Genomic DNA, 26,008 nt, shown 5'->3' with positions numbered 1-26,008 from the left:
TAGTAAAAGTATTATGGTAGAATGCTATCCCGAACAGAGCCAGTGAGTGCGTAGGCTACAGACATCCCGGTGCTTGTGCCTCAGGAGTGTGTAGAAAAACACAAACAGCAGAGGTGCAAATGGAAGTTTACCGTTTTCCTCTGATCTTCTTTTCCATCTCGCTCTTGCTTTTCCCAATTAATCTACCATTCGATTTCTGCCTGATTTTCCCTGTGAACTTCTGGCAAGCCTCCTTGACCCCTTTCTAGGCTGGCTGGCATCTAGGCCAGGCTGCCACGTCCTTCCCCATGGGATGTCTGTCTAAGACATTCTATTATGGGAAATTAAAGGGATAGTGAGCTCTCAACTGATATACATGAATATATGCTGTGTAATAAAAAAAATAATACGATGCTGCCCTGTACATTACCTTTACTTTTCAGATGAACTTTTCTTGTTTATGTAGCAGTTTTACTGTGTCATGTTCCAGGCCAAAGTTATTGTCTGTTTCACCCCTCGTTGAGATAATGAGCCTTTTGCCTTTTGTATTATTTAACTGCTGACTGTTTATCTCTGTGTTATAGTTGAGCAGTGTAAGCCCGTTTATCGGTTCAATGACGGTCTCCAATAATACGGGTGAAAGTCTCTGCGCGTTACTGTCTTTCTTGTTACGCAACACAACAAGATTAAATGAAATACATTTTCTCTTATGTATTACCTCGTTTATTCATCTGACTCCATAAATGAAAAAGGTTTTTAATGATATCTGAGCATCATTAAAAGTGAGCGAATGTTTGATTATTCTTTTAACTCCTTTAATTGTACTTTACCTGTTTAGATTAAGAAACTATGTCGCTTTGAGGTCCTCGCGTGTTTTCTCTACACCGCGGGTCTCACGATCACAAGCGGTCAGTATTGGATCATCAAACAGAGGTAATTGCTATATACCTGAGATCGGTCACGTTCACGTATACACAATCAAAGATGCTTCAGTATAGCCCCATGGAATTGCACACACTTGAATGCAACTTAACGTTTTCTTCAGTAGAGGTCACGGCCACTATTACAGATGTAAGTTGACCAACATAACTTCTCTTGTAATAGCTTTGGATTGGCCATGCGTGGTTTCCCACGTACACTTATCTGGAGAAACATCAAATTAAAACAGAGGTAAGACACCCAGATTTAGATTGGTCAAGCAGCTTTTGCTGTTCTAAACGGAAATTCCCTTTTTGTCTTTGCAAACCAAGTACACTTGAATCGATGCCAAATATTAGTCGTCACTAATCTGACGCAGACTTGCGGTAACATACGAATCGTTTAATCTGTTTGGGAAACACAATGTCAGAGTCAGTCAGAATAAAATCAAATGTTGACAATTTATTGACCAGGTAACAATCAATTCATCAATTCCAATTAGACATTGATAAGTCAAAGTTAGACATTTTATCAAAACATAAGAAATTCGAATTGCAATCACCTGAAATAAACTACAAACAGTAAACTGTTTGGGATCGTCTGATTACAGAGAGCCCTGAGTAATGTGTTGCCTTTCCTTAAATACCCAAACCATGAACAAGGGAATTTGGGGAGTGGTTAGGTTTGGAAGTCCTGGGGACATACCTCATTAACATACAGGCAGGGATGGGACAGACCTACAGAATTATACAACATTTGGCAAAGACCTTTGAAACTTGTGACTGATTAGGTCCTTTGATGTTTACAAAGAATATACCTAATCTGCATACAGCATGTGGTCCCTGTGGGAGATTTGGGAGGGACATGTCTCAAATAGAGTGCAGGATTTTGTTAAGTTCTCAAATCTTAATGGAGATTTGGTTTTTCTGAAAAGGGAATGAGACCACCTTACCAGTCGCACTGCGACCTCTTGAATGATATCAAACATGTATGAACAGAAAACCTCTTATTATAAAAAAGGATGTCATTCTAAATTGCCCTTAGGTGAGATAGAGGTCAAAATGGGATTTGCGTTGTATGGTCCTTAGCAAGTAAGGAGTGTTATCTTGGGTGGAGATGTTCATCTGTGTGAGAGTTTTATGACGTTGGTTCTCGCAGAGTTCTTTGACTTTTACAACCTCTTGATGTCAGCCTTACAGTTTCCTCCGCTTGACCCCCGGGGACAATTCCAGAAGAGTCCCTGTGGGGTCATTGTGCCTTAGTTTCTATTTTTATCTCAGTCGCAGAAGAGTGTGCAGTTGCGAAGGGCTGAGAGCCAGTGCCATGTCGGTTGATGTCCGTATGGATCTGATGAGGCAAGTCGCAACACTGTGTCTGGTTGAGGTTAGCACATGCATTCAGTTCATAGAGTCCATCAAGGCATTTGTGGCTTGTTCAGTGGACATGTCATTCCATCATGGAGAAACATTGCACCTTCCCTTTGATGATGATCTGACTCTTTGAAGAATTCTCTGCCACCTCCATTGGTGGTCTTCTGGGCAGACCTCAATTAGGTGAAGGAGTTCTCCCTGGCAATGCATAAACACCTGAACAGCTTCTTAAATGACCATGTAAAGATGAAACTCTGAAGAACTTAACTGACACAAGAAAAGCTTGAGTAATACATGATGAAAAGACAAACAATGAATCAATGTCACCAGTGCGAGTGGTAATCCAGGTCTCAAGTGTGTATTTAAAAATGCAAAGGGGACTAATTAATCTGAATTAATTAAAGGAAAGGTGGCACAGAGTTCAAGGCAATTAGAACATGTATCATCAATATACAATATTACAGTGGATACTAAATTAAAGGAAACATACCACAAAGTCAGTATAACTAGTATTTCCATCAGTGGCAGGCATCATTAAACATATAGTTATAATACTAATTCTATGATTTTAGAATCACAGTTACAGACATATATAATAATAACAGTGTTAATTCAAAATGATCTAATGTGTGTGATTTGGTGGCTAAGTCACAATCGATGATACATGTCTATTTTCAAAATGTGAAGTGGATCGATAGAAGCGTCTGCATTTCATATCGTCAACTTCTTTTATTTTTACATTGTTATTAGCAATGCTTTGGAAACCAGGGGCCCTCTGGTTTGCAACCATTCCAACAACAATCAATTGGTTTGATTTATATGTACGTGGAAATGTTGAAATTTGGGTGGCAAGTTTGCTTGCAATTAGTAATTAAATCATCGATGTGTGACTGTAGCCATGCACATGTCCCATGTATATTACAGTATTTAAAAGGAAAGTTGTAAATAGTGCCTGTTTTATGGAAACAGGTTTGTAATGTCCTATGTGTGAGAGGCTATGTGTATGTGAGAGGCAGGCCAGATCTTCAGTGGATTAGTATTTTCAGAATCTCTGTCATTATTTTGTTCCATGATGTGTCTTAATAAAAGTGTGTGCTCTGTATGTTTAGGAGATGGGTGGAACCTGATCTAGAGCAATTGGTGTTGCATAATTTTTGGTTCCGTTGCTAAACCGGGAGGCCATATAGCTATTTTTGTTTTTGTGGAGCTGTGAGGTGTGAGTGGCCTGTTAGATTTGCTTTCGCACCCATCGCCAGCATGACCAAATTGATGTCCTGGCTTGAGCCGGGGGACCAGAATTCTTTTTGCATCTGTCCCTCATGACATTGTAACCTGAAATATGAACAACTACAGAAAGAGAAAACAGTTAATGTTGAACCTTTAATTAATTTGCATTTAGACATATGATACCTTATTTTCCTCCGATGGTCAAAGCCAAACTGTTACAGACAGCTTTAGTCTCATAATGTTTGGTTTGTGCCATCAGGGGGAAGAAACATGTACCATTACAATGTCCAATGCAAATTTTATTTCAGAGATCAAATTAGACTGAGCATCTTTGGTGAGATCTGAATTACTGCTGATATTTTAGTGCAGTTTGGAGTGTGAAGCACCTTAAGCTGTTCTCACACTTGAGTCTGTACAGTCTGCTTTTGTGAGCAATATAAGCCCCAGTTCTGCTGGGGAACTTTCTGAGCTTTGTTTTATTGCTCCCAACGCAGCTCTGTGGTCAAAGAATCCGTTCACATCTTTGGTGATGTGTTTTCTGCTTAGCATTTTTTAAGGGTGCTATTCACGCGTTTGATCATCTATGACCCATGATCTCGGTGGTCTGTTAGGGTTATGAAATTTTTGCCTGATGTTTAGTATTTTACACACAATTTTTTTCATTGTCTATCCAGTGGAATGGTTCCCCTGATCAGATTTTAAATTAAATTGGTGCTTCTCAGCGAGAGATGATTTGGTTCATTATCATGTGCCACTGCATTTGTGCACAGCAAACAACGACCGTATACTCCTCCCTCTTGGCACTGAGAAGAGAACCAATGAAATTCAAATCACAAGAATTTTCAGGGCCAGTAAGGTTGTTCGGTTTGCAGTGTCACTACAAATATACATGTCTAATATACATCTGCAATGCCATGCATAACCTTTCCCCGTCTGTGGCCATGCATGGCCATTATAATATAATGCATATTATAATGTGATTATAATACAACTATATTATATTAAAATAGTATAAATTAAATTGATTTTATCACTGGTTTCTGGAGGGCTTCTGGAACGATGTATTTATCGTCATAAATCATGCCTTCAGTGACCTTGACTAGTTGGTCCTGCTGTAGGTGCGGTGTCAGTTTTCCATCAGAGCTCCACAGTTCTTGTTGGTACTGTTTTAAGTTAATAGGAATAGTCTGAACCGCACTCACAGCAGGAACAATCAGCCTGTCAGGCTGCCATTCATCTCCCTATGGGGATGGAGGCCACATATCCCTATTGGTGATGGTATTTTCCATTATTCTGTTCGCGTTGTGGGCCATGCCCTTTTGGCAGTTTTGTTTTTTAAACTCTGTGAAGAAATTTGTGAATAGTTTCAACAGGTCGCTATAGGGCGTTTTTTGGCAATGCTTTGCTTGTTTTCTCCAATCTCTTTCTCTTTTTTGGCAATCTCTTATGAGATGGTTAAACTTTTTGCAATAATGGCATTGCATTTTGCTTTGAGATCTTTGGTTAAATTTCTCTGTGCTGTTCCCTTCTGTTAACCATTTTGCGGACGCAACACTACGGGGTTTTGATCTCCACCTGCTTTCTATTCTTGAACCCCAGTCTACTATTGATCTGAACGTGTGTTCGGCCGGGTCGACGCCATTGGATAAAGCCGTTTGAACTGGGATGCTGGCATTTTTCTTAACAAGTTGTAGTAATGCGTCATGGTCACGGTTTGCATTTTCTAGGCCTGAGTGTTCTCTGTATGTTACCCATAACCGTTCTGCGTATGTTTCAAATGACTCATTACTGGCTTGTTTGATTTCAAATATTTTTCTCCAATCTGCATGTGTCGGTCCCCTCATGTCTAATAATGCCTGTTTTAGACGCTCGTAGATAATCTCGTCGGTTTCGTTATTGTCTCGGTTCATAATGTTGCCAGATTTCATCTCTGTGGTTAGTTTTGGTCTGAGCTCCTCAGGAATTGTGAAGAGAGCTATTTGCCAAACGTCTCTAATTTCTAATTTGTACACCGTGGCCTGTAACATCAATGCTTCCCAGTAGGGTTGAAACGGCCCTTTTCTCGGCATAATTCCTACGACTTGTTTATGTCTAGAGCATTCTTCGCATGTTAACGAGCGGCTGATTTTTGTGGTTTCATCATCCGCGTTCGTCATGGTTTTAAGCACAGCGACATTAACTGATTTTTTTGGCAAGTCATTCGATTTTGTTCGAGTCTTTACTGAGCTTTGTAGGTTTGGTTCTTCAGGCCACAGGTTCACAAGAGCTCGGTTACGAGTTTCTCTCTGTGGCCTGTCTCCTAACGCGGCATCGCCATCATCATTTTGAGTCTCTAGCTCAAAGGTTTTATCCAGTGCTGCTCGTTTAACTTCAGCTACTGGAAACCCGGATTTATCGCAGCAATCTTCGAGAGCAGATATGTAATTCCTGCCGGTTTTAAGTTTTCTTTGAATTTGATCCATTTTTGTTGCCATTTCTTCGCGTTGTCTAGCCAACCCCTGTTGCTCGTATGCGAAGGCTTCAACTTGTGTTCTTAACTTTTGTAATTCGTCGGATCGCAATCTTTCGATTTCTTTGATATTTGCTATTGTTCGTTCGTTCTCGGTTATGGTCTCGAGGTCGTTACGACGAAGCAAATAAACAATTGCAGCGGGAATGTTATTGTATTTTGATTTTGATTTCAATTTCGCACCCTCAGCAGAATACCAGGATATTAATTCGTTGTTGCTCCACTTTAATTTTAGTCCCTTGTCGCTTAACCGAACAAGGAGGTTTTTTAATTGCACACCTAAAATATTCATAATTTTTCTTCACAAATATCCAAAAATCACATTTTCTCTTATGTATTACCTCGTTTATTCATCTGACTCCATAAATGAAAAAGGTTTTTAATGATATCTGAGCATCATTAAAAGTGAGCGAATGTTTGATTATTCTTTTAACTCCTTTAATTGTACTTTACCCGTTTAGATTAAGAAACTATGTCGCTTTGAGGCCCTCGCGTGTTTTCTCTACACTGCGAGTCTCACGATCACAAGCGGTCAGTATTGGATCATCAAACAGAGGTAATTGCTATATACCTGAGATCGGTCACGTTCACGTATACACAATCAAAGATACTTCAGTATAGCCCCATGGAATTGCACACACTTGAATGTAACTTAACGTTTTCTTCAGTAGAGGTCACGGCCACTATTACAGATGTAAGTTAACCAACATAACTTCTCTTATAATAGCTTTGGATTGGCCATGCGTGGTTTTCCACGTACACTTATCTGGAGAAACATCAAATTAAAACAGAGGTAAGACACCCAGATTTAGATTGGTCAAGCAGCGTTTGCTGTTCTAAACGGAAATTCCCTTTTTGTCTTTGCAAACCAAGTACACTTGAATCGATGCCAATTATTAGTCGTCACTAATCTGACGCAGACTTGCGGTAACATACGAATCGTTTAATCTGTTTGGGAAACACAATGTCAGAGTCAGTCAGAATAAAATCAAATGTGTACAATTTATTGACCAGGTAACATAATCAATTCATCAATTCCAATTAGACATTGATAAGTCAAAGTTAGACATTTTATCAAAACATAAGAAATTCGAATTGCAATCACCTGAAATAAACTACAAACAGTAAACTGTTTGGGATCGTCTGATTACAGAGAGCCCTGAGTAATGTGTTGCCTTTCCTTAAATACCCAAACCATGAACAAGGGAATTTGGGGAGTGGTTAGGTTTGGAAGTCCTGGGGACATACCTCATTAACATACAGGCAGGGATGGGACAGACCTACAGAATTATACAGCATTTGGCAAAGACCTTTGAAACTTGTGACTGATTAGGTCCTTTGATGTTTACAAAGAATATACCTAATCTGCATACAGCATGTGGTCCCTGTGGGAGATTTGGGAGGGACATGTCTCAAATAGAGTGCAGGATTTTGTTAAGTTCGCAAATCTTAATGGAGATTTGGTTTTTCTGAAAAGGGAATGAGACCACCTTACCAGTCGCACTGCGACCTCTTGAATGATATCAAACATGTATGAACAGAAAACCTCTTATTACAGAAAAGGATGTCATTCTAAATTGCCCTTAGGTGAGATAGAGGTCAAAATGGGATTTGCGTTGTATGGTCCTTAGCAAGTAAGGAGTGTTATCTTGGGTGGAGATGTTCATCTGTGTGAGAGCTTTATGACGTTGGTTCTCGCAGAGTTCTTTGACTTTTACAACCTCTTGATGTCAGCCTTACAGCAGCATTGTTAGTATCATTAAAGGGATAGTTTTTCCAAACCCATATGACTTTCTTTCTTCTGTGGAACACAAAACATCTCCTTTTGCGTTCCACCGAAGAAAGAAAGTCATGATATGAGGGTGTGTAAATAATGACAGTATTTCTTTTTCAGGTGAACTATTATTTATTGTAACAGCCAATGATCTAGACAATGAAAAAGGCATTGAAGGGATAATAGGAATTGTCATCGTACAAATCTATATCTGCTTCCTGCCCTCTCTGTGCACCTAGAGCCATCTGCTGATTACCGTCTTGCCTCTGTAATTTGGATATCCTCCAGTCCGGAACAAGATTAGGCGCCTGGGCCGATGTGGATTAGTCCCGGGAGCACAATGTGCCCCGAGGGGCCGACAAATGAGGGATGCTGGAAAGCGTTGCGAAGAAAGGGTTTGTGGGTAGAGAAAGAAAGGAAGGGGTGAATACAGTACATGTATGTCATTGTGAATGTAATTTGGAGACAAATCAGACAATGGGAAAATGATTCATAAATAAAATCAAATAAAAATAAGAAAATACAAAAGGTTTTATTTGAGGGATAGGGTTAGTATTGGTTGTAAGTAATTAATATTAGCTTTATTTTAGAACAAAAAAAGTCTAAGGTGTGTCTCCATTTATATAGACAAGGAAAACAGCTTAATAGACATTCCCCTTTTGAGACCCCGTGTCTACATGCGTGGACAGTACAGTTTGGCTTCGGTATAGGCTATGCATGTGTGACGCTCTTGTTCTACCCACTCCGTATGAGACTTGAACCTAGGTCTCCGGCATGGGAGGTGGGTGCTCTAACAAGGAGGCTAAAGGCCTCACACTGTTACACACTGCACAGCTATCTACCAGCTGGCTCTCATTACACTTGCATACTTTAATTTCATTTAAATTGACTGATTTCAGTTCAGGAGAATCTAGGCTGCCATTAAAGGGTTAAACTTTCGACACACCGAGTCGTGTGACAAAACAATATGTTGCCGAACTCTGTTGAATTTGTAAAGAAGAAACAGCAACAAAACTACTTCTGTTAAGAAATCTCATTGAGTTTTTACATCGAATCCAGTTTGTGTCAAATGATTACATTCTCTAGTTTTATCTGATATGCCATTTTGAAAAATTTAATTGATTTATCGCAAAACGTCACTCTGTTAAACACAATGACAACGTATGTGGACTATTGGCTAATTTTCCTTAAAATAACCTATATTCACTGTGCATTATCACATTGAGATTCAATGGATGCATCCAAAAAGCTGGAAAATGCTGCTTTCAGAGGCAGCCTACAGAGTTAGAATGAAAATAAGGGGCACTTCAGACTGTTATGTGCCCAGTGCTGACAGACAACACACTGGAGGTTAAGTCATTCACTAACTAGGGAGCAAGGGAGCATCCTCTAGCTTTCCTATGCAGCCAAGTGCATTCACTCTTAACATCCGGTCATAAGTTCAGTTTCAGGCTGCAGATCACATTTTTGAAAGACAATGGTAATCACCAGTACATAGGTTCAGAATTTTGCAAGCAAAAATGTATTTTAACATGATCCTGGCCATTACTTTGAATCAGAATTATTTATGCAAATTTCTGAGGTAATGTCTGTAACATCTCAAAAACATGAATAACCAGCACTCCCGGAAACATAATAGATAATTTGATAACAAAAAAAAAACAAAAAAATCTGACTTTCTATAGCTTGGTATTATTTAAAATTTCACAACTTAGTCCAGCTGTCCACATATGTGAACATCAATTTTAAGGAAAACATTTTTGTCAATTTTTTTCTTTTACAGTATATATAGTAGGGGCTACTAGTTGGAAAATGGAAAATGCACACACCATATATATATATATATATATATATATATATATATATATATATATATATAAGTTATATTAGTGTAAACTCACCAATTAAAATCTTAGTTCTGGTTCATTCATCACACTTGAAAAAGAAACACTCAAGTGCATTGCATCATGGTGTCCCACACATTCTCTCTTGTTATATACTGCATATTTTGGCAAATGTAGTAAGGTAAGCCATCCGTGCATATAGAAAGTTCACATAATGTGCCCATTATTGATGTTAAAAAAAGGTATGAATAGTATACTAGACTAGTATGCATAGGGGTGTACTGGCTATTGGGAGAAACTGGACTTTTTCTGGTGTGCTGTCTGCAAAATGGGGCTATTATATACCAAAGTGGGCCACGATATGATGAAAGGGGCCACACTGATGAATCGATAAATAACAACAAAGGCCCATCATGCATTGGTCATTATTGTATCTTCACACAAAGGGTGTCTGCAGGTGCGTTGGACCGTGGGTTATGATGGAACTGAGTAACAGGGCCCTCAATGGAGAGGGGCCCACAGAAAGACTTCATTGATCATTATATTATATTTTTTTATATACTATATATAGTAATAACATGCTATGCAAGATTCTTATCTTGCTCAAAAATACATAAAATAACAGTCAGTTTCAACATTTGTTAACCCCATCCAGTCCCATGCAAAGCCAGCTGGGAAATAAAAATCCCCTGCCCAGTTTCATCAATGCTACAAAAAGTATTAATGTAGTCCAAACTCAAATGGATTAAGTAAACTTCAGCTTTACAAATTGAATTGGATGGAACGCAAATGAAACAAGTTGCGATAAACTGTTCTAGAATTGCATTGCTTTAGTTCATTTTAATTATTTAAACTTAACAAAGTGCAAATATCTATTTTTTCTTTCTTTTTAGTTGGAGTGCACATACGTTATTTTGCATGAAGTTAGACTTTTAAGAGTATGTGTATTTCAAAATATGTTTCTTCATTCTATCTTCTCCACAGAAATAGAGTATCTCCTCTGTCAACTGTGTAATTATCACTGCGTGTATGAACCTGCAACAACCAAGAATGTTTGCTATTACACAAAAATTCATTTAAAATCAAACCAGGGCGCTTCGCATATGCTATCAAAATCGCTTTTATTTTCATGGGAGTTTGGCACAAACCACAACAGGAGATGAACACAAAAATAAAAATATAAAGGGGGGTGCAGAAAAACATAGTGGTCTAATTTAGCTTTTAAGATAAAAGTGCTTGATGTACTATGAAAACATGTGGTCACTTTCAGAAAACAAAACATACCCGCTAGTCCAAAAAAGGCCTTATTCTGAATTTTTGCTGCTTTAATTGTGATGTCACTTCAACACATGATGCCACGATGTCCATGTTTATCCTTCAATTAAATTCAAATGAATATATATATGTATGTGTATATATATATACATACAATTTGTGTAGCCATATCGCCCTGCCCTAATCTCAGTGTGTAGGATATTTTATGTGTGTGTTTGTGTGGTTATGCTTTAGGGAGAGAGTTTGTGCAAAAGAGATATTATTGCTTTTCTGTGATGGTTTACTTTGCCATTAAAAATGGGTTGTCAGGTGTCTTTAGACCTCTGGGGCCACAGAGATGAGCTTTGGAGCCCTGCGAATTGAAATTACAAAGCACTTTTTCAAACTAATTTAGACAATTAGATTAAATGCTCCTGCAAAATAGATCCTGAGCGAGCATTTGTTATTACATTACTGTAATGATATATACACAAATTGTCACTCTCCCTCACACAGAATGGTAAAGCCCATCCAAAGTGGTTTACTTATGATGATATTCATTCACGCATTGTGCCAATGCATATATTTGCATGCAACTTGTACACAATCAAGACTGAATTGCCCACTGTGTCCAAAACCGTTTTTCTCCTCCGCTACTGAATGTCCAGTGCCAAGGCAAAAGAAAGGATATTTTAAGCTCATGTAAGCTTGCAGTTTGAGTTGAATATGAGATAAAAAAAAAAAAGTGTGTACAATGATAAAAAGTGTGTAATGAGATAAATGTGTATACCATGAAATAATGGCAAAACAAGCATTTGTATTGCATCATGTTCACTGGCTGCCCTCAGAAATAAACCTGGAATGCTTCACTAGGATACAGTATTCCGATTCACAAACAAATACACAGATGTTTTTAACGACTCATTCCAAATGACTCTTGTGAACAGGTTCTTTGAATTAATTGTTCCACATGATTCTTATGAACCAGTACTTCAGAATAATTCATTCCAAATGACTCACCAACTCATGATTCAGTTTTATGAATCCTTCACTAAATTAACTCAGGGAACCACAAGCATAAGACATTCATTTCAGTCAAGTCCGACTCCAAATGAAGAATTATTTTGTACAGTTTATTTAAAGTTTGGAGAAAAGGAAATCAACCAGTCTTAATTCTTGATGTTCACATAGCAATGTGGATTTAAAGATGCACAAAATGAGTGTATCCGGACAATATTCCAGACTATTTACACATTTAGTATGATTTTTTTATATACATTACAAACCACATTTCGGTTTTGTAAACAGTAGATATCATGTGTCTTTTATTTTGCTGTTCGGACTATATAAAACTAAACACATTTGAGTCTTAATGTTTCCTGTCTGAACAAAGCCATTGTGCCTGACTGAAGTTGTCGTTTGTTGCAGGTATGGGGACATGGTTCCGAACACCATTGCTGGAAAAATATTCGGATCTATCTGCTCTCTCAGCGGCGTGCTGGTTATCGCCCTTCCTGTACCTGTCATTGTGTCCAACTTTAGCCGAATCTACCATCAGAACCAGAGAGCGGACAAGATGCGAGCGCAGCAGGTAAAAGGACCTCTTCATCCTAAACCGGATCTGTTCCAGATGTGCTTTTCTTGAAAACTAGCTCATCCATAGGCTTTTGTGACTCATCCAGCTTTGTGTCTTTATGTTATGCTGTGGCTAGTCAGTGGCAGGTGAGACCGTGAGTGCAAGATGAGTCATCAGTATTTTTGGTCTGTTTCCTGGAAAAGAATTCTGTAAATGTATATTTGTCATAAATTGTTAATTTAGATTTATTAGCATATAGATGGCGTTAAAGCTAATAGACATGGACAAAAAGCCACAAAATTCCAATTTTGATTCCATGAAATAATAGAAGTAACCTCATAACAGTGTTAAATAACAATCCACAGATTAAGTCAAATCAAGGATAAAAAATAAAAGTTGCTGTTTTTTAAAATATGTATCAATTTCTGTTTGTCATTGAGTATGAAAGTTGGCTGCAAAAGACTTTTAAACAAATGCTCTCATGTGTTGAGCTTTGGCGCTCATGCTGGCAGTGTGAGTTTGAATCTAGCTTGCAACATTTTCTGATTGCATTTCCCCATCTCTCTTGCTCTCATTTTCTCTCCACTTTCCTCTTAATAAAGCAGCAAAAAGGCCAAAAAATTGTATTTCATAGAAATCATTATGCAACATAACAGCATCTTTGGCATCATTAATCTTCTTTGCCAGCAGATCGAGTTGTGTGGGAAATAACTGCTGACACGATTGGTTCAGATAAATTCTCTTCTGTTTTTCAGAAAGTGCGTCAAGCCAGGATACGCATGGCCAAGAAGGGAACCACCAATGCCTTCCTAAATTATAAAGAAGAAGGAGGATTTCAGGTGAGACTGATGGAGTTCTTAGAATCAACAAGAAATTCAAATGGTCTGTTTTTCATTTAATGCTTAGGTTTCTCTCTATATGCTATCTTAATTATCATAGCAATGTTTCGGTGTCTTTCCACTGTAAAGAGGGAACATGGATGCCAACAGTTTCCTTCCTTCCTCAGAGGTGCCATGTTTTGTGTGCATTAACAAGTTTCCAGCTAGAACATCCGAGGAAGAACTGGTCATTGGATTTGATAAAGTTAGCAAGTTTCAAGGCATCACATTAGGCATGTCGCGAGTATTAAATAATTGTCTGATAGTGTAATTTAAGCAACGTTACAGCTCAAATAATACTTGAGTTTTAACATAAGAATGAACAGAAGTGCTTTTATTAATTTATAAGCTTCACATTTCTGCATGTAAACCCTCCAAACATTGGCCCTATTCACTTCCACTGTAAGTGCCTCACTGTAACCTTGATTTGTTTCTTTTTCTTTTTTTTTTTTTAGAAAAGGAGGCATAAGTCAAAATTATTTTTTGTGATAAATAAAATTATGCCACAAATGCTATCAATAGAGCTTAACTTGCATTGAATGCAGAATATTCCTTTAGGACTGCATCTCCAGTAACAGAATGAAATAGATGTCTTACAGTTTTCTCTTTTCAGCAAAGGTTTTTGATATTGAATCTTCCATAATAAGATGGTTGAAATAATGCTAACAGTAGGATCTTGCTGTCTGTTTGACAGCTATGCAAATTTGTTTAAGAATAAAAGTCTTCAAAACACTTAATACAGACTTCATCTGCTGTTAAACTTCTATAATCATCTCGTTCCAAACTTGTCTGACTTTCTTTCATCCATGAAACACAAAAGGAGATGTGTAGAACAGTTCAATTGAAAGGAGGAGGCGAGAACCGGCTTGACAATATAAATAATTGTTTAATAAAGAAATAAATGAAAAACACACAAACATAAACATTCAGAGCAGCTGCCTGTAATTCTCTCTCTCTCCTGAACCGTTATCACCGGCCGCCTTTGTCCCTCACGAGCCCCCATCAGGCTGATTGGGGACCGGGCATGCGTTGTTCCAGCCCAGCCCCCGGGGAGCCCCCGGCATGACATAACCCGCCCCCCTCTGGGTCATCCCCGCCTTGCTCGACCTGAGAGGAGGTAGGAGGGTAAAAACAACAACAAAACAAAATAGGCGAGGGACAAATGCCAATACGGAGCGATAGATAGAGAGAGATGATTTTAAATCACTCACCGGTTCTCTGTGCCATCACGTGGTCCCCGATCACTCCTCCACCCTTTCGGGCAGACAGCAGCCGCTCCTCCTCGGGCGGACCAGAGTCAGACCAACCCCCAGTGGACAGAACATCCCTACGGATTCTCGGCTACCCGTGGGGACTCTCCTCCGCCCCAGGCAGCGGACCTACCGCTCCAGGCGGTCAGGGAGTCGCTTCCCTCCTCCCCTCTCGGACGGATGTCCTCTCGAACCGTCCGCGTTTCTGGGGGACGGCAGGGCACTCCTCCGCCCCTGGCAGAGGCTCCTTCATTCCAGGCGGTCGGGGAGTCCAGTCCTCACTCGCCTCGCGGACGGCGGCCGTTCTCCGCATCTGGGCGGTGGGGCTACGCAGTCCCCCGGCGGATGGCAGAGGCACTCCCCTGGGTGGACAAACCGAACCGTCATCACCTTACGCGCCCCCATCAGGCTGATTGGGAACCGGGCGTGCGTTGTTCCAGCCCGGCCCGACCCGTAATGTGACACTAAAGAAAGAAAGTCATATGGCTTTGTAACATCATGAGGATGAGTAAATTATGTCAGAATTTTTATTTTTGGTGTCTAAGTGTTTTTTGGTGCCACTGTATTTAAGTTTAGTTAGATGGATGTATTCAAATTTTGCCAGCCAAATGTCACACTGTCATCATTAAAAATAAAAATCTAAACCATCAACAAGAGGATCTCAACTCTAACATCATATTCATATGGTTTTCACAGCATGGCCCTTATTGGGCCAGAATCATGATGGGATATTAAAACAAATTACACCTGCTCGTAATTATACAGTATATTATTCAGCTGCCAGCACACTATCAAGCACATTTTTGTAAGTTATTAATGATCACACAGTCTTTTCATTTTTATCAAACAGTGTTATGGAAAGAGTGAATGTCAGTCATTTGTACTCTGTACAAACTCTGTCAGATCCACATATCTCTTGTAATAACAGCATGGGCTGATTTCTTATATGGCCTCTGACATTCACAGTCATATAACTGCTGTATCGGGGCTGTGCCCTGGGTGACATGTCCTTGCTGTGAGGACATAATAGTCAGCAGCTCTGATAAAAGGGCACAGGGGCAGAAAGAACAGCAGTTTGATGAATGACACCAATGTTTAATAAACAGTTACATTTATGATTCATAAAAATGATCGTAATAAACAATTCTTCCATCAAATAATGTAGTTGATTAGCCTAATTAGTTGGCTGATTTTCGGTTGCAAAGCAGTATAGCATCTTGCTTTCAAAAGTAGTTTTCCCATTCATATTTTTTCCATAGGGATTTCGGAAAATCCTTCATAAAAGAGTTGTAAACCATGAACCAAACCAGCCAGCTCCAAGGTGAATAACAACATTACAAGCTTTTATTTGAAGCAATAAAGTAATTGAAAATAAACTATGTACTTAATGGCTTTAATGAGCGCATGGACTATATGTATTCGAATATGTAATTTAAATAAAAACTATGAAAAATATAAAGCTATTTATTACAGTGTATTATTTATTAGATGTATTTATTATTATTATTTAAGTTGTTGATTATGAGTATAGAGCCAGTATATTGTAAAATATCCAGATATATACAAATATATAAGTAGTTTGAAAGTACACTCGGAAAAAAAAGTTAACATCTTCAACTTCAACTTTTGTCACCTGGGTGGTACCTTCAAAGGGAGCATGTTTGTACATCCAGTTAAAATATAGGCCTATAGCTTGTTTTAGGAGCCATTGTGTACCTTTAAAGGTACAATTATCTAATTTCCTTCTCTGGGAACAAACAAAAATTTTATTTTTTGTGTTCTTAAAGGTACAGTTCACCCAAAAATAAAAATGATCTCCTCATTTACTCCCTCGTGTCATTGCAAATGTTTATGACTTTCGTTTTTCTGCAGAACACAAAAAAATATTTTTTGAAGAATATCTCAGCTCTGCAGGTCCTTTCAATGCAAGTGAATGGTAGCCAGTCTTTTGAAGCTCCAAAATCCACATAAAAGCAGCATAAAAGTAATCAATATGTCTCCAGTGGTTAAATCTATAGGTGTGGGTTTGAAACAGATCAATATTTAAGTATTTTATTTACAATGAATGTCCACTTTCTCTTTCACATTCTTAAAGTGAAAGTGGAGATTTGTGTAAAAAAAAAAAAAAATTCAATATGGATCTGTTTCTCACCCAAAGTGATTTAATCACTTCAGAAAGCATATATTAAACCACTAGAATCATATGGAATATTTTATGCAGCCTTTATGTGATTATTGGAGCATCAAAGGTCTGGCCACCATTCACTTGCATTGAAAGTGCCTACAGAGCAGACCGATTCTTCTAAAAATCTTTATTTGTGTTCAGCAGAAGAACGAAAGTCATACACATCTGGGATGGCATGAGGGCGAGTAAATGATGAGATAATTTTCAATTTTGGGTATACTATCTCTTTAAGGTTACAAATATGCACCCAAAACATGTGTACCACCTCTGTGACAGCTTTTTTAAAGTGTAAATAAACAGCCGATGCTGAAAGGCTGGAATTCCATTCCTTTAGCCACCATATTGACCATTAACGGTTTCCATTGGAATAAAATATTGTTTGCCCTTTAATAAGTGCCTTTATGAGAAAACCCATATCATTGTTCTATCTACGATAATTGATATCCCAGGGGAAAAAACCTGGTTAAATATCTATTTCTCTCTGTGGTTTTATGCTGTGTAATTATTGCACACGTTGCAGTGGCTGTAACCCAGGGGCATTTTAACTCAGGTTGTCCTTGATAGTGTTGCTCTAATAATACATTCTATACCACATGGTAAATGAAGATAAACTGTTGAAATAACATGGTGTATGGATTTTTTCCATTTGTTAAACACAAATTTAAAGTTAATTAAAGACTAACAACGAATAAAAACCAACAACATTAGTGTTGCTTACATGAGCAAAACTCACCGTCATAATACAAGGGTGTTGTGGGTGGTTGCCAGGGCGCTGCTATGCGGTTGCTAGGGTGTTCTGGGAGTTATGCACCAAAGTTTAATACTTGAAGGTATAGTTCCCCAAGGCTGTCATTCTGCCTTAGCTCTTCCTTTTATGTACCATGAAAGAGTGAAAGTCATATGGTTTTGGAACAATATGAATTTGAATTTAAGATTAAGGGTGTGGTGGTGGTGGCGTAGTGGGCTAAAGCACATAACTGTTAATCAGAAGGTCGCTGGTTCGATCCCCACAACCACCACCATTGTGTCCTAGAGTAAGGCACTTAAATCCAGGTTGCTCCGGGGGGATTGTCCCTGTAATAAGTGCACTGTAAGTTGCTTTGGATAAAAGCGTCTGCCAAATGCATAAATGTAAATGTAAATGGGTGTGTTTGAATACCTAACCCCAAGTATAGGCAGAAAAAGCAAAAGTGAAGCTTGCATTAGCAAGCAAAAAAAAAAAAAAAAAAAAAGAATCTTTTCACCTATTTTATCAACTCATTTTATTTGAAGGCACAAGCATAAACTGAATTTACACCGTACTGCATTTTTGTAATGCTACGAGTGTGTTGGTCTAGAATGTAGTCCTGAATGGTCCACACTGTATTTACTGTCACTTTATGTGACATATTCATAACCACAGGGATTACACCACAGCTCTATCCCATAAACACACTTTCCCTGTGCCGAAATCCATCTTCACAGAACAAGAATAGTAGCTTCATTCAAAGGTCGATTTGCAGCAGAGAGAAAGAAAGAGAGAACAATTCTGAATCCTCGTCTTTACTTACGCGGCAGGTTGAGTTCTCCGGAATCTTCTCAGGTTGTGAAGCCCACAATAATCCAATAATTACAATCCCCAAGTGAGGGGGTATTTTTTTCAGTACGGATCTATAAACCCATTACAAACAGGCCAGCTGTGCTATTTATAAACCAGGAGAAGTTTTTTTTTCCACCCTTCAGTGTATTCTGGCTTAGAATTTCTTCTTAGGTTTTCCTTTTGTCTCTGCAACTGCACATGTGATATTCAGGGCTCAAGAACACGTGCAAGTTTGACCTTTGGTGAAAGATCATCAGGAAATGTATTGTGTGGTGGTTTATGTCTGTGTTCTCCTTTGTTTGATGAAAAAAAACTGCAGATTTTGTTTGAAATAAGTTTTTGTAGATCAAAATAAACCATATATACAAACATTTTTGCATATATTTTGTTTTTCTTACTAAGGCAAGCATCACTAGGGCCGCGGAAAGGGGGTACAATTGGACGTCTTGTCCCGGGCTTAAGGGGGACCCAGAGTAGAGGGGGTTTCCACCGAAAGTATATTCCATATTAGAGTACATCTAAACGCGTTCAGTCGAAGATGCGGATATAAACACGGAAACAGTGCGCACCTGCGAAAACCGTCCTGGTAGCACACTTTGATGGGATAACTGTCCATGTGTCAGACAGTTGACTGGAGGAGGGCCCGAAGAACACATTTTGTACTTATTTCTTTACTCCTTGTACCTATTTCTCCTGCATTCAACGCGTTGACTACTAGATCTGATTGTTCGCTTACTATCTAATCTACACAGACCTTAACATGTGTCCTTGTTAGGAGATGATCAACTTTATTTGCTTCACCTGTGAGTAGTCATAATGCTTTGGCTGTATGTTTGTTGCATGTAGCATGCTGAACTCGTGAAAACGCACTACAAACTTATTTAATCACAATAGTTTGCAATATAGCCTTATATGAAGCAACAGAAAATAGCTCACCCATTGTTTGAAACAAGACAGCCGTTTGGCTTGATGCAAGTTTGATTTTCAAGTCATGTAATTGTTCTTTTTTTGCACCAGATCGCAGCAATCGGCCCCAATACATGACACATTCTCAATTTTTCTTCATGTTTCAACTTGTAGAATTGTTGTTTTTTACGGTAGTGAAATTAACATAAATTTTCCTATGCAGATTAATGGTGTAATTGAAAAATGTAAAGGTAGGTAAGATCTAAATAGCATAAAATACCCCTTTGATGATTTCACTTTTTTGAAGTTAGTGCTATTACATTTCTTTCATAAGAAAAAGTACATTTTATTTTATATGTTTTTCGGTCAAATTTGACCGCTAACAATACAAAAGTGAGTTGAAAAGAACAGTGCGCAAGGGTTAAAGAAAATATTCAGTAACCCAGAAAAACCCTTTCATTTTTTTATAGCAACCACCAAGGACACCCCAGCAAACACACTCAGAACACATTTGAAACTTCACTATAATGCCCTGGTAACCACCAACAACACTAAAAATAACAACTGTATTGAAAGTTTGTGTTATGGTTTAGACAAGACAGATTTCTTGATCTTTACTAACCATGGAGATATCCAGTATTATGATGCATAGGCTTTCAAAGTCAGTACATCCTACATACAGTAGATGATAATATGTTGGTAGTTTTGTGATTCAATGTATTTATTTGCTTCCATTGAGAAAATTGTGTTGTAATGTGACATCCCTATCAGTGCTTTTTTAACAATGGAAATGGAAGTGCAACGTAGTGCAGCCTAGTTCTAGCGGGAAGACTAGCAGCTGTACTTCATTAGCGGGGCAATTCCTAGCCAATCGCACGTAAGCCATTGTTTTATAAGCCTGCTCACAATCTATCACATTGCTGTTTCAGTGCGTTAAAACACAGGCAACCTCCGCCACCCCACCACCACCAGCTGAGCCCTGTCCCGCACGGGGGTAGGCTCCTCGCCCCTGCCTCCTATCTCCGGCAGGATATGACGGTTCCGGGCACAACTCCCTCGGACCGCCGGACGGGGCCTACGCCAAAGAGAGAGACATTACCTCCCGTTTTACATCTATCAAATAAATGGCATCTTAAACTTCACTCAAGCCTGCGTGTCTTCCCGATAGAACTGTCTGTGACTGATGGTTTAATACACATTGAGGTTCCAATGCAGGAAGGCAAAGTCTCTTTTTGGGAAGAGAGTATAGCAGACTGTGGATTTCACTAAATGTATATATTTGGGATTTATTATTAAAGTACCTGCAATTAGTTGGCAAAATAATTCATTTTGCATGTCCAGTCTGGCGGGAAATAGATTTTGACAAATTAAAAGTTTCCATTTCACCAAAGAACATATTGCATTCAGCATTTTGCTGTGTTGTTGTTGTAAGTCAAGATTAAGAAGTTCTCTGGAATTTGTTTGCGCACACACTAGCTCTTTGGAGCATTTTTAAATGTTGTACCCAGTTCCAGGTGTTGAATTATACAGGAGTGAAATGCTTAATACACTCACTGAGCACTTTATTAGGAATACTCTGTTCTGAGCAATCGGGGGAGAAGGGCCATGTTAAGCGAGGTGACCAAGAACCTGTTGGTCACTCTGGTTGAGCTCTAAAGATCATGTGTGGAGATGGGGAGACTTGCAGATGGACAACCATCATTACAACACTCAACCAATCTGGGATTTATGGCAGAGTGGCCAGACGGAAGCCTCTCCTCAGTGCAAGACACAAAAAAGCACCCTAAAGACTCTCAGACTGAATGAAACAAGATTCTCTGGTCTGAGGAAATGAAGATTGAACTGTTTGGCCTCAATACCAAGCGTCACCAGGCACCGCTAATCAACTCCGCAATACCATCCCAACGGTGATGCATGGTGGTTGAAGGAAAGCTGAACGCAGCAAAATACAGAGATATCCTTATTGAAAACCTGGTTCAGAGCACTCAGGTCCTCAGACTGGGCCGAAGGTTCACCTTCCACAGTACAATGCAAGAGTGGCTTAGGGACAACTCTGTGAATGCCCTTGAGTGGCCAAGCCAGAGCCTGGACTTAAACCCAATCGAACATTTCATTTTTCTTTTGCTTCTCGTTATTCCATCCTCTTGCATTCGCGGCTTCTATTGGAGTGACTTTTAGTTTAGGGAACACAAACCTAATTGTTCTTCGGTCAAAATATTGATGATCTTATCAGCCGAATCTGCCCAGACTCTCTCCTTGGTTTCGGCTGACAGGGCACTTCCTATGATTGACTGATAGGCTGCTTCTAGACGGTGACAGGGATAGTGATAAACCGCCTTGACCTGAACAACAAAGTACTTTGGGGGCAGATGGTATCGGTGAAACACAGGAGGGAGACGTTGGGACAGATTTTTGTTGAGACACTTCAGGACACAACATCCTTGCATGTGATCGTTTTACTACGAGAGGTCATTGAGGTTACCGGATGTGTGAATGGCATCATATGTACAGTGGTCTGTCTTGGGAGGTTGTTGAATGGTAAAGCAATGTCGAATTGTGGGCGTGTCTTGATCACAAAAGGTAACATCAGGGGAATCCAGTCTGTAATGTAATAAAATTTTGCTCATCCTAATGTTGTTCCAAACCCATATGACTTTCTTGTGTGGAAAGCAGATATTAGGCATAATGACAGCATCAGGCTGCATTCAACTTTAGTGTACGGTAAAGAGCAGTGTTAATGTCAAATGGTTTTGGAATGAAATAAATGTGAGTAAATGATGACAGAATTTTTATTTGTGGGTGACCACTGTAGATCCACTGTAGCAAAACACAACATGTTTAAATATTTAAATAATGCCTGTTTTTCACAAAAATAAATAAATATTAAAACTACATCGAACAGCATGTCACGCTGTGAAATGTATCATAGCAACTAGTTTAGCAGGAACATAATTGCAATTTTTTACACAGCATGGCCACTGCATACTGACACCTTTGCTGAGTTTTGTGGATCAAATTTTGTGGATCTAGTTTCCAACAAATAGAAAGTGAGAGAAAAGTGGCAAAAAAATATATATATATACATTTAAATAAATAAAATGTAATAAATAAAAAATAATAATAATAAATAAATAAATAAACAAATAAATAAATAAATATATATATATATATATATATATATATATATATATATATATATATATATATATATATATATATATATATAATTTATACATAACAATATTTAAAAATATGTACTAGAAATATGAGAATAAAAAATCATGTTTCAGAAATGCAAAATTGAGCCTTAGTGGTCCTTAATTTAAAATGTTATTCACAAAACAGAGGCTATTCAGTAAATAATAAATACATATTTAAAAAGATTTTTCCTGCAATGTTAGAGCTGTTTTTGTTTTTTCAAATTCATCTCAAAACAAAATCATGCATTTTATTTATTTATTTTTATTAGCAATGGCTTTCAAAGAAACACTTTTTAATGTGTTTGGGAAGGAACATAAATCTTTAATATCAATGATTTGGTCTCTTGAGGGTTAATTTTTTATTTTATCCAGTTGTCTACTGAGCAGATGTTTGGAAAATGCATTCTCCCTGAGTGTTGAAATAATGTAACTTTGTGTGTGTATATATATATATATATATATATATATATAATTAAAACATGAGGATGAAATAGTTGAAGTCTGTAAATAGTCACTGACTTCTTTAAATAGATTAGCATCTATTTAAGATAAATCATTGTTTTGAGATGAGTTGCTTGTATCTGAACTGTTTTTATGGAGCATCATAAATGAATCTTTTCTTTAATCTTTCAGGATCGAGACAGCGACAGCGCTTTGTGTCTGAAAAACAGATCTTCCTTTGAGCACCAACATCATCACCTGCTACACTGTCTGGAGAAGACAACAGTAAGTACAACTGACAGCATGCACTCGAGCTGGACTGGACTGATGAATGGTGATCCATTTTATCCCTGCATGGTTTAACAATGTTCCAAATAGCATCTTGTTTGCAAATCTGATTTTTTTTTTTACAAAGGAGATAACATGGTCACTGTCACAAATGTACTTGCATTCAGTGACCTAGAAATATTTCTTATTCAATTGATGTCATAATATACTTTTGTGTTTACAACTTTCTGTCCAATTTGAATAAAATTGAGTCCCAGATTTTCAGTGGGGTCTCAGACTCTTATTTGATATGCGGATGTTGCATATAATACACATCTCATTTAAAAAGTTTTAAAAGAATAGTTCACCCAAAAATGAAAATTCCCTCATCATGTACTGATCCTCATGCCATCACAGATACTGTATGTATGACTTCCTTTCTTCTGCAAAACACAAATGAAGATTTTTTAGAAGAATATCTCAGCTCTGTAGGTCCATACAATGGAAGTGAATGGGGTCCAAAACTTTGAAGCTCCAAAAAGCAGACAAAGGCAGCATAAATGTTATCCATATGACTCCAGTGGTTTCATCCATGTGACTCCAAATTGTAACTGATTATATACTGTACATCCAGCCATTGCATTCTCTAGGCAGGATCATGATTTCAAGCTTGATTACAATTCCTAGTGCTTGACGCATGGGCAGAGCACTAGATGGTGCTAGAACGTGTAATCGAGATTGAAATCATGAATATACTTAGAGACTGCAGATATCAAGACTTAGAGTGAAGAAATATATTCTATTTTGGTCTGTTCTCATGCAAAACCGATTGTATCACTTCAGAAGACATGGATTAAACCACTAGATTACTTTTTTGCTGCTCTTATGTGCTTTTTGGAGCTTTGAAGATTTGGACCCCATTAAATTGCATTGTATGGGCCTACAGAGCTGAGATATTCTTCTAAAATCTTCAGTTGTGTTCTGCAGAAGAAAGAAAGTCATACACATCAGGGATGGCATGAGTGTAAGTAAATGATGAGAACTATTCCTTTTAAGTGCACTTTCAAAATCCATAATACATTTTTTTTTTAACCTTCCTCTTCTGACTTCCCTCTTTTGACAGAACCATGAGTTCACAGATGAGTTGACATATAGTGAGATGTGTATGACAGAGTCTTTGGGCTTCCGAACCAGCCGTAGTACTTCCATCTCCAGCCAGCAGGGGATGGCGACTTCCTGCTGCCCACGTAGGTCGAAGAGAAGAGCCATCCGCCTGGCCAACTCGACTGTCTCTGTCAGCCGTGGTAGCATCCAGGAGCTGGACACTCTACAAGTGCACAAAAGCTCAGCTGGACAACAAAGGTACAATATCACATAAACTCTCACTGATCATTGAGTACTGGGACAAAACAGGCTACAGAACTATAAAGAAAAAGAAAAATTTGTGGATCTATTATTTTGGATTAATCTGTTATTTATGTCCGTATAGTTTGGTTGCAACCTCCTTTATCCATTTTAATCAAACATTTGTTTTTTGTGACTATCGGTTAGGTTTAGGTTTCATGTTTATGGTATAGGTAGGTTTTGTTGATTTCAAACTCTTTAGAACATTTATCTTAAAAACCTTATATGTTTGGGAGAAAGTTAAACTGGCTTTTAAGCACCACCCAGTTGGAATTTCACATTTGAACTGTCATGATACAATGTCAGGACTAACTTGCCATCATTTTGCATATTTTCATGATTTCAGGCTCTTTAAATTCTCCAGATATGAGGTTGATACCCCATGTAATCTTTTACCAATCTGTGTTTGTGTATGTGAATGTGTGTGTGTTTTTGTATGTGCTTGCACCCTAACAGTCGCTCCAGTCTCAACGCACGGACAGAAGATCTTAAGCTAAATTGTGAGGACAGGGATTTCACAGCGGCTATAATCAGTATACCCACGCCTCCCGCAAACACCCCAGATGAAAGCCTTCCACCCTCCCCTGCAATTCCAGGAATCTTACGCAACTCACGCGCCATTTCCTACACCCATGAGGCCTTTAAGATCTCCTCCTTATAACCTACACAAGCACACAAGCACCCCCTACTGCACAATGAAAAGGAAGGAGGGGGGCTTCTCCCAGGAAACGACTGGAATGCCTTCATTCCAAATTTCTCGACTGACTAGGACTTTCTGTGACCCTGTTGAACATCAAAAGGACCTAGACAACTCTGATTGATCGTACATGTCTTGGGTCTTTTCTTGGATGGCAATTTAAAAGCTGAACTCGTAGATGAATCAGACATTTAAAATGATAAATCTACAGTCTTCGTGGCATTGAAGGCCTTTTACCTTTAAAGATAAACAAGCAGGAATTATGCCTCTATGGCCACTGCATAACACAGTTGCAGGGAGAGATTACAAAAAGGGGAATTGAGCATTAAATTATACTGCTATATGGAAACTGTAGAACTTTGCAGCGAGAAATATGAATGCATGTGGCTGGTGGTATATATGTATCAATACTTGTATCATACCTTTTAAGATCACATGCATCTTCAAACCCCACGAAAAAAAGAAAAAAAAAAAGATTTCGGAGCAATCCTACCCAAAGCATGCATGTTGTTGTATAGTAGATACCATGGCAGAGAATGGAGCCGTTAACATGCTACTCTCACATACATTTGCATGGTACTTCTTTTACCTCTATTTTGTTTGTCCTGTTTCATTTCTTAACACTGATTAAAAACGACAATATTTACAGAGTATTAATGATCAATCATGCTGCACAAGACGTGCGCAATAGAAGAAAAAATAAAGATAAACAAAGTATTTAAAACATTCAGGCATGTTCTTTGCGAAAAT

The 26,008-nt window shown here is 38.4% G+C and overlaps 1 protein-coding gene across 2 annotated transcripts in view; it reads left to right on the top strand.

Annotated features, from left to right (window-relative positions):
* The window catches only part of LOC127620584 (potassium voltage-gated channel subfamily D member 1-like), an 85,378-nt gene extending 59,979 nt beyond the window's left edge, over positions 1-25,399 (top strand). Inside the window, exons 2-7 of one of the 2 annotated variants that reach the window (XM_052093749.1) lie at positions 12,304-12,466; positions 13,207-13,304; positions 16,565-16,584; positions 23,090-23,175; positions 24,281-24,495; positions 24,994-25,399. In XM_052093749.1, the coding sequence (XP_051949709.1) occupies positions 12,304-12,466; positions 13,207-13,304; positions 16,565-16,584; positions 23,090-23,175; positions 24,281-24,495; positions 24,994-25,222 (811 nt within the window). In that variant the 3' untranslated portion in view covers positions 25,223-25,399. Of the gene's footprint in view, positions 1-12,303; positions 12,467-13,206; positions 13,305-16,564; positions 16,585-23,082; positions 23,176-24,280; positions 24,520-24,993 lie in introns of both variants that reach the window. The other variant, XM_052093748.1, reaches the window with a different exon arrangement.
* The last annotated feature ends 609 nt before the right edge of the window (positions 25,400-26,008 follow it).

Source organism: Xyrauchen texanus, chromosome 27 (genome assembly GCF_025860055.1).
Source record: "Xyrauchen texanus isolate HMW12.3.18 chromosome 27, RBS_HiC_50CHRs, whole genome shotgun sequence".
NCBI classification, from domain to species: domain Eukaryota; kingdom Metazoa; phylum Chordata; class Actinopteri; order Cypriniformes; family Catostomidae; genus Xyrauchen; species Xyrauchen texanus.
This window is presented reverse-complemented; position numbering and strand designations above follow the sequence as displayed.